The following is a 13,696-nucleotide window of genomic DNA, read 5'->3' as shown; positions in this document are numbered from 1 at the left end:
GGTACTCTGGACATCTAATCTTACAGATATAACTGGCCCTTTGAGGGCAACCATAATGCTGATGCGGCCCGCAATGAAATGGAGATTGACACCCCTAGTCTACAGTGTTGTAGTAAAGGATCATTGAAAATAACAATCGAATAATACGTCTTTTGTTCCAACAAGTTTTATTTATTTTTTTACAACATTGACATGAAAGCATTCTCTCTATAGAGAGCAGTATAGAGGCAGAGAAATAAAAAGTTCAAACGCCTGTAAAAAGCAGATTTTTTTTTTGAGTTGCAGTGTGCATTAGCCCTTAAAGCGGAGTTCCGGTCTTTTTTTGTTTTTAGATAAAAGCACCCCTGGAATAGTCACCGCCTGTGCTTTAATAATTAACTATCTTCTAAACTGTCCTCTGATTTGTTTTTGTGCAGCATTTAGAACATACTTTTTTAATGTACTGTAGAGCGCGGCCATCTAGAGTGTGGGCATGTGAAGCCGCTGTGTTTCACTTCCGGGATTCTGTGCATATCGCTGCCTTGCATTGTGTCATTTCCTATTTGGAAATACCATTATGCTACCAGCCGGCGATGCCCATTGCCTCCTGGGATTGATGACACACATCTCCCAGGACGTAATGCAAAGCCGGAAGTGACGTCAGGGGCCGCGGCCGCAGAAGGAGGAAGTAGAACAAACTACCTCTAAAATAAGGTAACGGACCCCAAAAAAAAAAAAACTATATTATAGCCCAATTCATTTTTACAAAATATATCACTGCTGAAATCAGTAAAGTTCAAAATTTGGGTGGAACTCCGCTTTAAGCTGGTTAAAATGTAATACTGTCTGTCATTATAATTTTGCTCTCAATGATGTCTTTCAGCCATTTTTCTCTGAATCTTGTTTGTCCTGGCCTGTAAAAGAAAGACAAGTGAATGTTCTTGTTTCATATACAAAGCCAGGGGTGACCTGTGTTTGTTTTTCCTAGGTTAGAACTAAAAGCACACATATTTTGTAGTGATATTGTTCTGTGTTTTTACGTTCTGATGTTCCTTGTTTATTAAAGGCCGATTCACACTAGAACATGGTGCAGGAAAGATGCATTTCCCTCATTGCATGTGAACACGCTGCCCTTGCAAGACACGCACGGGTGCCATTAAATGTTAATGGCATCCCAAACGCAGCAGGTTTGTGGCCACAAAACGCATGGTACTCTTGCATTACTTTTTCTGCTTTCCAGTACATTTGGCAGCCTATTGAAATGAATGGGCTGTCAAAACTGGAATACACATGTTCTAGTGTGAACCTGCTCAAAGTACAGAAGCTGCTTTCAAAAACAGGGAGAAGCAGCTGTGAGGTTCTAAATAAAGAGCTGTAAAAATCCAATTCAAGAATTCAAATGCATGGTAAATACTGTTCATAGCATGTTCAACTTCAGCATAGACTTTGTTTTACCATTTTTTGATCAGTTTGCATGCAGTGAATAATCTATGCTCCTTTAAATGAGTCTTTTACATCTTTTCACCTTGGTAAAGTGTATCTAAACCCAAAAACCAAAAATGTTTAATTTATTTCAGCTTAGTTCTTAGATCAGGTGTGCACATTTGTTTTTTGTTTTCCTTTATTTTCACCAGGTAATCTTGTGAATTACACAGCTCCTGTCTCTGGGTGCCTACATTCCACTGTAGGAGGGAACCATAATCACCACCCAGGCTGGACTTCAAACATGTCTGCTTTTGTTTATCTACATTATGTAGGAGAGGGGGAATAGTAGTTTACAGAAGGGAAGATAGCATCGATTTTGTTTTTTCCAACTTATCTCACAGCAAGTGACAAGGACATTACATTTCTGGAAAGATCAACAGACATTTTCTTTACTTGCCAAAAATGTTATTGGCCTGTAAAAAAAAAAATGCAGCCACCACATTTAAGGACTGGTAAGTTGCAATACATTACATTTGTTTGGTGGTTTACAGGTCCTTCTCAAAAAATTAGCATATTGTGATAAAGTTCATTATTTTTTGTAATGTACTGATAAACATTAGACTTTCATATATTTTAGATTCATTACACACAACTGAAGTAGTGCAAGCCTTTTATTGTTTTGATATTGATGATTTTGGCATACAGCTCATGAAAAACCAAAATTCCTATCTCAAAAGATTAGCATATTTCATCCGACCAATAAAAAAAAAAAAGGGTTTTTAATACAAAAAAAGTAAACCTTCAAATAATTGTGTTCAGTTATGCACTCAATACTTGGTTGGGAATCCTTTTGCAGAAATGACTGCTTCAATGCGGCGTGGCATGGAGGCAATCAGCCTGTGGCACTGCTGAGGTGTTATGGAGGCCCAGGATGCTTCGATAGCGGCCTTGAGCTCATCCAGAGTGTTGGGTCTTGCGTCCCTCAACTTTCTCTTCACAATATCCCACAGATTCTCTATGGGGTTCAGGTCAGGAGAGTTGGCAGGCCAATTGAGCACAGTAATACCATGGTCAGTAAACCATTTATCAGTGGTTTTGGCACTGGGAGCAGGTGCCAGGTCGTGCTGAAAAAAATCTTCATCTCCATAAAAGCTTTTCAGCAGATGGAAGCATGAAGTGCTCCAAAATCTCCTGATAGCTAGCTGCATTGACCCAGCCCTTGATAAAACACAGTGGACCAACACCAGCAGCTGACATGGCACCCCAGACCATCACTGACTGTGGGTACTTGACACTGGACTTTAGGCATTTTGGCATTTCCCTCTCCCCAGTCTTCCTCTAGACTCTGGCACCTTGATTTCCGAATGACATGCAAAATTTGCTTTCATCCGAAAAAAGTACTTTGGACCACTGAGCAACAGTCAAGTGCTGCTTCTCTGTAGCCCAGGTCAGGCGCTTCTGTCGCTGTTTCTGGTTCAAAAGTGGCTTGACCTGGGGAATGCGGTACCTGTAGCCTATTTCCTGCACAAACGCCTGTACACGGTGGCTCTAGATGTTTCTACTCCAGACTCAGTCCACTGCTTCCGCAGGTCCCCCGAGGTCTGGAATCGGTCCTTCTCCACAATCTTCCTCAGGGTCCGGTCACCTCTTCTCGTTGTGCAGCGTTTTCTGCCACACTTTTTCCTTCCCATAGACTTCCCACTGAGGTGCCTTGATACAGCACTCTGGGAACAGCCTATTCGTTCAGAAATTTATTTCTGTGTCTTACCCTCTTGCTTGAGGGTGTCAATGATGGCCTTCTGGACAGCAGTCAGGTCGGCAGTCTTACCCATGATTGCGGTTTTGAGTAATGAACCAGGCTGGGAGTTTTTAAAAGCCTCAGGAATCTTTTGCAGGTGTTTAGAGTTAATTAGTTGATTCAGATGATTAGCTTAATAGCTCGTTTAGAGAACCTTTTCATGATATGCTAATTTTTTGAGATAGGAATTTTGGTTTTTCATGAGCTGTATGCCAAAATCATCAATATTAAAACAAAAAAAGGCTTGCACTACTTCAGTTGTGTGTAATGAATCTAAAATATATGAAAGTCTAATGTTTATCAGTACATTACAGAAAATAATGAACTTTATCACAATATGCTAATTTTTTGAGAAGGGCCTGTATATGCCTTTTAAAGCAGACTAAATGTAGCAATGCATCAATTTTTAAGATTGTTTAAAGGAAACTTTCACTAAAAGGAAAATATAGTGTGCAAACTGGCAACCTACTTCTGGAATTGCTAGTTCCATGGCCATTTCTGTCAGCAATACTTTTGAGTTACTTTTGAGTTAAGCTTCGTACACACGCAACGATTGTTGGCCGACCGATCGCCGTCTTTTGTCCAGTGTTGTTGTGTTGGTTGAAATGTGCTCTAGACTGCACAAGAATTTTTTCGGCCAACAACAACCAACTTAAGAAGTGATGTCATGAGCTGGTTTACTTTCCGTGTGGTTTTTTTTCTTCTCTGAGCATGCCCAGTCTTGCTCATCTGATTTTTGTCTGCCGAAATCTGTACTGACTGACGAACAATTGGCCGTTCTGTTGACGGCCAACAAAAATTTTATAGCATGCACACCAGATTTTTTTCGGCCGAAAAGTCGCAGTCCGTTGTCGGAAGCATCATACTAACAAGCCGACAATCGGCCGATCGGACGTTGGCCGAAAATTCACGGCCAACAATCAGTGCGTGTGTACGAGGCATTACTGTTATAAAAAAAACATGTTGATCTGAATTGTATGTTCCAGTTCTACATACTTTATCACAATACTCTACAATATTAATACGAATACAGCATTACAGCCAGTCAACCAGTATTTTCAGGAAGAGAAGTCACCAGGGGCCTCCATATTTCCATAATACATTTCCTTTAAAAGTTTAACATAGCTGACAGGTTCACCTAAAGGTACATTACACAACATAAAACAGAGTGTGTAAATTTTAGCTATATGAAAAATACAAAAAAGTACAAAGAATACATGAAAGTATCAAAAATGACTTTATCTGTTGAACAGAGGGGTATTGGGAAGTCCTAGTGGCATTAATAGGTTCTGTCTATGAATAACAAAATCTAGTGATGATTAGCAGTATGGAGTATACAAGGTAGAGCACAGGATTCAGAGGGGAGCCACAGTGGAGTGTGCAATGTACTGCACAGTTTACAAAATGGGAGTACTGTATATAGAGAGTGGGATGGTTTGGAAAATATAACTTGTATAAACAGCCTTTTCTTCGTCAAATAAACCTTTGCCACACTATGTTTAACCGCCAAACGGATGAGAAAAGGGTGCTTGGCATGGTGGCTCCATTTATGAATCTATAATTAAAAAGAACAGCATACTGTTGTGCAGCATGTAATTCCATAATAAATGATGTTTTAGAGGCATACTATATCTTGCCACCTTGATAAAATGAGACCTACGTGTCTTAGAAGTGTTGTTTTTTTATGTGATTACAGTAAACATACTGAATTTGCAAAATGGTGTGCTGTCTTTTTTGAATTAGGACTTTTTTTTTGGTGTCAAGACTGCTTCTCTCCCTATTCGAATCTATGCCAATGCAAAAGCAGCTAGAAGAAGGTCCTCCTCTGCAATGAATTATGCATGATCTTTGAAACATCTTACACTAATGTTAAAAAACAAGCTCATCAGTTCTCACTTGCTCATCCTGGGATTCTTGTTAAAAACTCCCAAGTGGATACAAGAATGTTATAAATAATTGAACTCTCTGGCACCCAACACTGAAAGTTCACCTGACCCTTTAAGACTTAAAGCGGAGTTCCAGCCTCAGAAACTATTTTTCACTAAAAATACCCCCGGGACAGTCAGGGCTAGTGCATTCCACAATGGATAGCCTCTGAACTGTCCCAGGTCACACTTACCTGTATGAAGAAATACTTACCTTGAAAATTTCTTCTCCAGCGCTGCCATCTCAGTGGTGGGCAGCTGAAGCAAGTGCGTCCTCTTCTGCGCCCTCTTCCGTGTCCTCTTCGGTCCCACAATGCCCTTCACCGGTCCTGCTCGTCACTTCCGGTGCATGCGCGCCATCCCTGCACAGCTTCTGGGCATGCTCGGAACTGATGAGCAGGGCCGGTGCAGGTGCATTGATTCCTGGGAGCAATGACGTTCATCTCCCAGGAATCAATGCAAGCAGGAAGTGACGGCGCGGGCCGCGGCCACAGAGGGAGGAAGTGGAAGAAAGGTAAGTATATTTTCTTCAATATCAAGGTAAGTAATTAAAAAAAAAAATTGGGACTATCCATTTGTTTTTTAGATGACACTGAGCAAGCGGATGGCCCAAAGTGGATTTTGAGGCCGGAACTCCGCTTTAAGTTCTCGCCCACTGTCCTAATCTCTTTCTGCTTCCAGCACAATTATTAAGCTGGTAAATATACTAGAAAATATACTCTTCTTATATCTAAGGATTTCATACCTGTGTACAAGTCTGTTTGATTCAAATACAAAGAATACTTCCACTGGCAAAGTCTGAGAAAAAAATATATAGTCATGGTTAGGCCAATTAAACAAAATACATATTTATTCACAGCTCTTATATGTTTCATAAACTGTTGCCTCGTAGATTTTGTATTTGTGACGGAGAATATACTATTTTTAACATCCCTGGAAGGCATTCAATGGAAATTGACAATTTGTATTTATTAAATTGTAGTATTTGTTCTTAAAACATATATGCATGCCTATCATTGAGGCATTAGTTTTAGTTGATTTATTCCAGTAATCTGCACAAATGAAATATCTTCCAGGATAGATGTAGAATAACATTTCAGGAAGGCATTTGACAATAATAAATGATGCACATATAACAGGAGCACCACTATAAATCTTTCATCTAGAAAAAGGTGTTTTTTGGTTAAAAAAAGACATGTTAATACATATATCAATATGTAGCACCCTCCTAGGTAGGTGCTAGTGAGAGGGTATAGTTTTTGGCTCTGTCTGCCTATCAGAAGAATAGCAGGCACATCTATACAGCTTTCTGTGCTTTCTGCCTACCAGAGAGCAGGATCTGTGAGTTAGGTCTGCTCATAGTGCTCAGTGTGTGATTCATCTGGTCTAGGAAATGTTTCACACTGGTCCAATAGGGAGGCATATTGGACAGTGGAGGAAATCTGGCCAATGGGTACACAGGCTTTGATAAAGCCCCAGTGATTGGCACAGACTGAATGTGCATTACGGGGTGTGGTATAAAAGCCAGGAGCACATGTGCTGCGGGGTCTTTGGCTGGTGAGCAGAGCCCCTAAAGGAGGGTGGCGGCTGCCTCCTCCTCTGTAGCAGTGGCACGTGGTCACAGGCAGTCGGCCTAGGGACCAGGAAGAAAGGAGCTGAACCCAAAGGTCCATGAGAGCTGACTAGAGGGGTAGAGACACTGGAGACCCTCAAAAAACAGCATCGCGAGTATAAGGGATCGCGTCTAGGGGCCTGACCTGAGGGAGGCCACCCCGGTGTAGGATAGTCAAAGGACGGGTGTCAGCAGGTGGAGTAAAAGGAGGTACTAGGGGTGTATCCCGAAGATAATTCATCCCAACAAGTCATTTACATACAGGCTTAACCCTAAATTCATCTAAGTGGCAAGAAGAAGAAAACAAGCAATTAACCCATGCTCCCACTGCATGGGAGAAAAAAACATTTTCATAGAGATTTGCTTTAAAAAAATCTTTGTTATACAATATATATTTATACAAGTTACAGAATATGGAGGTACTGTACTCACAGGTGGTTTTATTTTGGAGATCTTTATTGTGAAATAGACACAGGCGGTAGCTCTAGGAACTGGTTTCCTACAGGTTGGGATGCTCCATCTCATTCTGTAGTGGAAGAGCTTACTAAACTCCATCTCCTCTTCTTTCAGAAAATCTGTACAGTAAAGCCAGCTCTCATGGAATTCCCATGTCTGTTCAGGACAAGTAAAACAATGCTAATTATCAAGTTTATACAAGCTTAAACCTTTGATTTATACTTTGTTTGTGACATAATGGCATTGATGTATATAAAGTATACAGTATATTGATGTGAGAGCCTATATTGTGCTGTGAGACTGACATCAGACCCCATCATTGTGATGACATAATGGTATAGTGGGATAATACCATTGCAGTTTCAGTTACCTGGTCATTGTTTATGAACTGCATCCTATTAGATGGTCTCACATTCAGCCTAAAAGCTTTAAAGGAAGTATTATTCGGGTTATTAAAGCCATGAATTTGAAAATGAAATTAAAATAATTAGCCAAGTGGTCATGGGTTATTGTCTATTATAATAGGTTGCTTTTTAACCTTTTTAATTATGGGAAGGTTTATTATTAATTTGATATGTTTTTTGTATGCTGAGGGAGTATTATTGGAATTGTGTTATAAATGTATTTTTTATCATGACAGTATCTTATCTTTTGCCAGGAGAGACATAATGTACAGTGCTGTGAAAAAGTATTTGCCCCCTTATTTATTTTTTGCATATTTGTCACACTTAACCACTTAAAGCGGAGTTCCGGGCACAAAATCGACCTAATCGATTTTGTGCCCATCCGCTTGCTTTGCTTCACCTGAAAAGGAATTGGATAGTTAGGATTATTATTATTTTTTACTTACCTTGTAATTGTAGAAAGAAATACTCACCTTTCGTCACTTCCTCTCTTTGCGGCCTCGGCCCGCGCCGTCTCTTCCGGCTTGCAATGATTCCTGGGAGCTGAACGTCATCGCTCCCAGGAATCAATGCGCCTGCACCGGCCCTGCTCGCATGCCCAGAAGCTGTGTAGGAATGCGGCGCCGCGCCGGAAGTGACAAGAGGGGCCAGTGAAGGCGCATTCTGCCCACAACAGAGATGGCAACGCTGTGGAAGAAATTTTATAAGTGAGTATTTCTTCTTGCAGGTAAGTGCGAACCGGGACAGATCAGAGGCTAGCCATTGTGGAATGTAGTAGCCCTGACTGTCCCGGGGTATGTTCACTGAAAAAATGTTTCTGTGCCCGGAATTCCGCTTTAAGCCCCGGAAGATTTTACCCCCTTCCTGACCAGGGGGTATTTTGCGATTCGGCACTGCGTGACTTTAACGGACAATTGCGCGGCCGTGCGACGCTGTACCTAAACTAATTTGACGTCCTTTTTTTCCCACAAACAGAGCTTTCTTTTGGTGGTATTTGATCACCTGTGCGATTTTTTGATCACGCGCTATAAACAAAAAAAGAGCGTCAATTTTGCAAAAATAACAATATTTTTCACATTTTTTATATGAAATTCCCCCCAAAAAAATGTAAAAATCAAAATTTTTTAACATTTTCGGCCAATTTGTTTTATGCTACATATGTTTGGTAAAAAAAAAAAATCGCAAAAAGCGTATTTTGATTGGTTTGCGCAAAAGTTATCGCGTTTACTAACAAAGGGAAAGATTTTTGTCAATTTTGTTGTTTTTTTTTTAACGCGTAATGGCGGCGATCTGCAATTTTTTTTGCGGTACTGCGACATTGCGGCGGACAGATCGGACCCTTGACTGACATTTTTGACACTTTTGGGGTTACCAGTGACATTTCTACAGTAATCAGTGCTATACATATGCACTGTTACTGTAAAATTACACTGGCAGTGAAGGGGTTAACTATATTTGAGAGGGAGGGGCTGTGTGTGTCCCTAGGGGCGTGATTCTAACTGTGATTGGCTGTGACTTGAGCTGTAGGAACAATGATCAAAGGTCCTACATAGTAGAACCGTATGATCATTGTTTCTACACAGGGGAGAATGACAGGCGGCTTGTTTACACTAGCCGCCTGCCTTTCTCCCTCTCCACCGACGATCGCCGAGTGACCGGCGGACATCGGGTCCGCCGGTCACACGCGCAGGGGGGGGGTCCCCAGAGCCTCACAGGCTAGTGACGTACCCATACGTCACTTTGCCTGTGAGGGGCTGACCGCCGCAGTATATGTACTTGCGGCGGTCGGCAAGTGGTTAAATGATTCAGATCATCAAACAAATTTTATTATTACACAATGATAACCCGAGTATATACAAAATGCAGTTTTTGAATGATGATTTAATTTATTAAGTGAAAAAATCCTGTTCAAACATGCCTGGCCTTATGTGAAAAAGTAATTGCTCCCTAAACCTAATAACTGGTTGTGCCACCCTTGGCAGCAACAACTGGAATCAAGCGTTTGCAATAATTGGCAATGAGTCTTTCACATTGTTGTGGAGGAATTTTGGCCCACTCTTCTTTGCAGAATTGTTTTAATTCAGCCACATTGGAGGGTTTTTGAGAATGAATTCACAGCATCTAAATCAGATTTAAGTCCATACTTTGACTAGGCCACTCTAAAACCTTAATTTTGTTTTTTGGAGCCATTCAGAGGTGGACTTGGACTGCTATGTTTCAGATCATTGTCCTGTTGCATACCCAAGTGCGCTTGAGCTTGAGGTCAGGAACTAATGGCTGGATATTCTCCTTCAGGATTTTCTGGTAGAGTACAGAATTCATGGTTCCATCAATAATGGCAAGTTGTCCTGGTCCTGGAGCTGCAAAGCAGCCTCAGACCATCACACTACCACCACCATGTTTGATTGTTGGTATGATGTACTTTTTATCAAATGCTGTGTTTGTTTTACGCCAGATGTAACAAGACACACACCTTTCAAAAAGTTAAACTTTTGTCTCATCAGTCCACAGAATATTTGCCCAAAATTTTGGGGGAGAATAAAGATTTTTTTTAAGAAAATATGAGAAAAGCCTTTGTGTTCTTTTTGGTCAGCAATGGCTTTGCCTTGGAACTTTCCCATAGATGCCATTTTCGCCCAGTCTCTTTCTTATTGTTGAATCGTGAACACTGACCTTAACTGAGGCAAGTGAGGCCTGGAGCTTTTTAGATATTCTTCTGGGTTCTTTTATGAACTCCTGGATGAGTCATTGTTGTGCCCTTGGAGTAATTTTGGTAGGCTAATCACTTCTAGGAAGGTTCACCACTGTTCCAAGTTTTCCAAAATGACGCCGGCAGGAAGGGCTCCTTGATATGGGCGGCCGTCATTTGACATCCGCCAGCTCTCACCGCTACTGTGAGCCCCCCGGGGGCGCGCAGCGCGGCGATCAGGAATGAGGCTCGTCCCTTGGACTGAGCCCATCCCCGATCAAGGTAAACAGTCAATGAAATTGGCTGTTTACCACGTGATCGGCTGTGTCCAATCACAGCCAATCACATGAGCGGCTCCAGCGCGAGCCGCTCGTTCTCTCCGCAATATGCCCCCCCGGGGGCACGCAGTGCGGCGATCGGGGATGAGGCTCGTCCCTCGGACAGAGCCCATCCCCGATCTAGGTAAAGAGCCAATGAAATTTGCTCTTTACCACGTGACCGGCTGTCAATCACAGCCGGTCACAGAATGTCAACAGAAAACACGGTAACTAGCTATTACCGTGTTCTCCTCCTCACACACTGCTCCTGTGTGAGGAGGACAATTGCTGTAACAGCTAGTCACTGATCATAGTGCACCCCAAAACACACTGATTACCACCTAATAAAGTGGACCTGTCACTAGCCCATCAAAGTACCTGTCACTAGCCCATCAAAGTACCTGTCACCAGCCCATCAAAGTACCCAAGTACCTGTCACCAGCCCATCAGGTACTCTGATGACAGGTACTCGGGTACTCTGATGGGCTGGTGACAGGTACTCGGGTACTCTGATGGGCTGGTGACAGGTATTCGGGTACTCTGATGACAGGTACTTGGGTACTCAGGATGACAGGTACTTGGGTACTCAGGATGACAGGTACTCGAGTACCTGTCATTGGAGTACCCGAGTACCTGTCATCGGAGTACCCGAGTACATGTCATCAGAGTACCCGAGTACATGTCATCAGAGTACCCGAGTACCTGTCATCAGAGTATCCGAGTACCTGTCATCAGAGTACCCGAGTACCTGTCTCCAGCCCAGAGTGCCCGAGTACCTATCTGCACCCCATCAGAATACCCAAGTACCTCTCTGAAGCTCATCAGAGTACCCGAGTACCTTTCTGAAGCCGATCAGTGTGCCTGAGCACCTGTCTGCAGCCCATCAGAGTACCTGAGTACCTATCTGCAGCCCATGCCTCCTAGATTATGTGTTGGGGTGTTTTCTTTCCAAAATGGGGTCATTTTGTGGGGTTTTCCATTGTCCTGGTGCTCCAAGGCCTTCAAAAGTGTGATTGGTTGTAATGAAATTATATGTGTAATTTATGCTCCTAGAACGCCTGACGGTGCTCCTTGAATGTTGGGCCTCTGTATGTGGCTATGCTGTGACAAAGTCTCACATCTGTGGTATCGCCATACTCAGGAGGAGTAGCAGAATGTATTTTGGGGTGTCATTTTGCTGATTGGATTTTCTAGGAGAAGTAGCTCCAGTTCTTATAAAGTACAAATTGATTCACAGTACCCTATCTAATGTTCCAACTTAATAACTCATTTGTGGGGTTATACTATAGCTGATGGATTTTGTAAATGTCCAGTACAGGCAATCCCCGGGTTACAAACTTTAAGATAGGGACTGTAGGTTTGTAGGTCAAATTTGTTTGTAAGTCGGAACAGGTATATTTTTTAAGTTTAGCTCCAGCCAAAAGAATAATTTTTTGGATGGCATAGGGAAGGGTTAACACCCCTTTACCATTTGTTTTGCTGTCTGTACCCCTGTTCAGAAGATTTCACCTCACTTTCTATCCCTATGACAACTATATTTTGAGAATTTTGGGTCGTTGTGGAAACAAGGATTAGTGATAAAGCTTCAGTGGAGACACCTTTTTCCCATGAGAACTCTTACAGGAGTGAATTTCCCTTCCTAGGGGTAGATTTCTCCTCACTTCCTGTTGTCTCTCTCTATTTGTAAGTAGGAGTCGTTTGTAAGTCGAATGTTTGTAACCCGGGTACCGCCTGTACCAGCTTTTAGTATATCTAGTATATGAAAAGAGAAGCTAATTTAGTGCAATAATTCTATATGTGACCATCACACTATGCCAGTAACTTACAGAAACATATTCTTCAATTTGTTTCTTCCCCAGATCCACAGTGAAATCCTTACACTGCACCCATGCAATGTTCTTCAGTGTGTAATTCTGCTCTGAAACAAGGATTGCAAATATTATTTAGTTTAGCCAACACTGAGAGACATGAGCATAGAGAGGGATTTAGTGTATCTAGCAAGTTATCTACAGAATTGGGCGCAATTCTACTGGCCTATAGAATAAAAACAGGAGGTAAAAAAGGGGCTGAATGAGCCAAAACATTGTCAGAATGAGCTAACATTTGGCTGTAATGGTAGGTTGTTAGAGATGTCTATACTTTATATCAGCAGATTTTTTTTGTATTTTTGAACAGAAGAGGGAGGTTAATAATCAAGCTGCAATTTTATAGTAAATTTGCCTCAATGTTCTTATTCCCCAATGTCTTGCTTTGAGGCAAGAGTCTTCTTACCCTTATCTGTGTCCTCCACTGGTGCCATTTGTAGGGTTCTGAGACAATCCTGGGCATTTTTCATGGCTGTTTCTACCAATTCACAGGCTTTTTCTTTTAGAGCTGCAATGTACCTTTCCTCTGAATCCATTTTATCTAGTCGACAAATAAATCAGGATTGTATCAAAACATAATAGAAGCAACATTATTTGATGGAATCCTACCTCGCACATTAAAGTATAGGGTAGGGCACTATCTACTGTATAATGGTGCTGCTAGCTTTAGCTACATATATGCACCCTAACAGCAATACCAGATCTCTCCTTGTACTCCCCTTCATCCTATCCCATCAATGACTTACGAGACACCGGGGCCTACCAGGGAGAGATCACTACTGTTTTACCTAGCTAGCAGAGTCTTGATAATGTTTTTTGCAATTGGAACCCAGGGCTGACAGTAGACTTGTCAACAGGAATCAAGATCTAAACTCCATATTGTACATTGGACATCATCGATAGATCAATATTTTTGATGTTGGTTACAAGGTACCTTGTGTATAATAAAAAGACATTTTGTCTTGAAGGCTACCTCTAGACAAACTTACAAGGCCATTTTTTTTTCTTTTCTCTTAGCCCCTGTTCCAGAGCCATTTGTAAAACTTTGAATTTCCTATCACTTTCTTTCCCAGTGACAGTAGTCACCAAGACAAATAGAGATGTAAACCTCCCCATTGGAGACATACTGTAGGGGTCAATTCACAAGAGTTAAATAACAACCAATAAAATGCGGTAAAATAGAGGTAAATCAGTTTTGAAAGTGAAAATCACTAAGAATGTTGCAT

General features: G+C 41.7%; 1 protein-coding gene across 6 annotated transcripts in view; it reads right to left on the bottom strand.

Annotated features, from left to right (window-relative positions):
- Positions 1-801: 801 nt before the first annotated feature.
- The window catches only part of AKAP14 (A-kinase anchoring protein 14), a 36,067-nt gene continuing 23,172 nt past the window's right edge, over positions 802-13,696 (bottom strand). For 3 of the 6 annotated variants that reach the window (XM_082263824.1, XM_082263825.1, XM_082263826.1), the window contains exons 2-6: positions 12,877-13,011; positions 12,432-12,518; positions 7,172-7,351; positions 5,873-5,925; positions 802-893 (exon numbers count right to left, since the gene is read on the bottom strand). In XM_082263824.1, the coding sequence (XP_082119950.1) occupies positions 809-893; positions 5,873-5,925; positions 7,172-7,351; positions 12,432-12,518; positions 12,877-12,933 (462 nt within the window). In that variant the 5' untranslated portion in view covers positions 12,934-13,011 and the 3' untranslated portion in view covers positions 802-808. Of the gene's footprint in view, positions 894-5,872; positions 5,926-7,171; positions 7,352-12,431; positions 12,524-12,876; positions 13,012-13,696 lie in introns of all 6 variants that reach the window. The other 3 variants (XM_082263821.1, XM_082263822.1, XM_082263823.1) reach the window with 1 other exon arrangement.

The sequence above is a fragment of the Pelophylax lessonae genome (genome assembly GCF_965119305.1).
Source record: "Pelophylax lessonae genome assembly, chromosome: 7".
NCBI classification, from domain to species: Eukaryota; Metazoa; Chordata; class Amphibia; order Anura; family Ranidae; genus Pelophylax; species Pelophylax lessonae.
The sequence above is the reverse complement of the archived record's forward strand: the minus strand, read 5'-3'. Positions and strand labels throughout refer to the sequence as shown.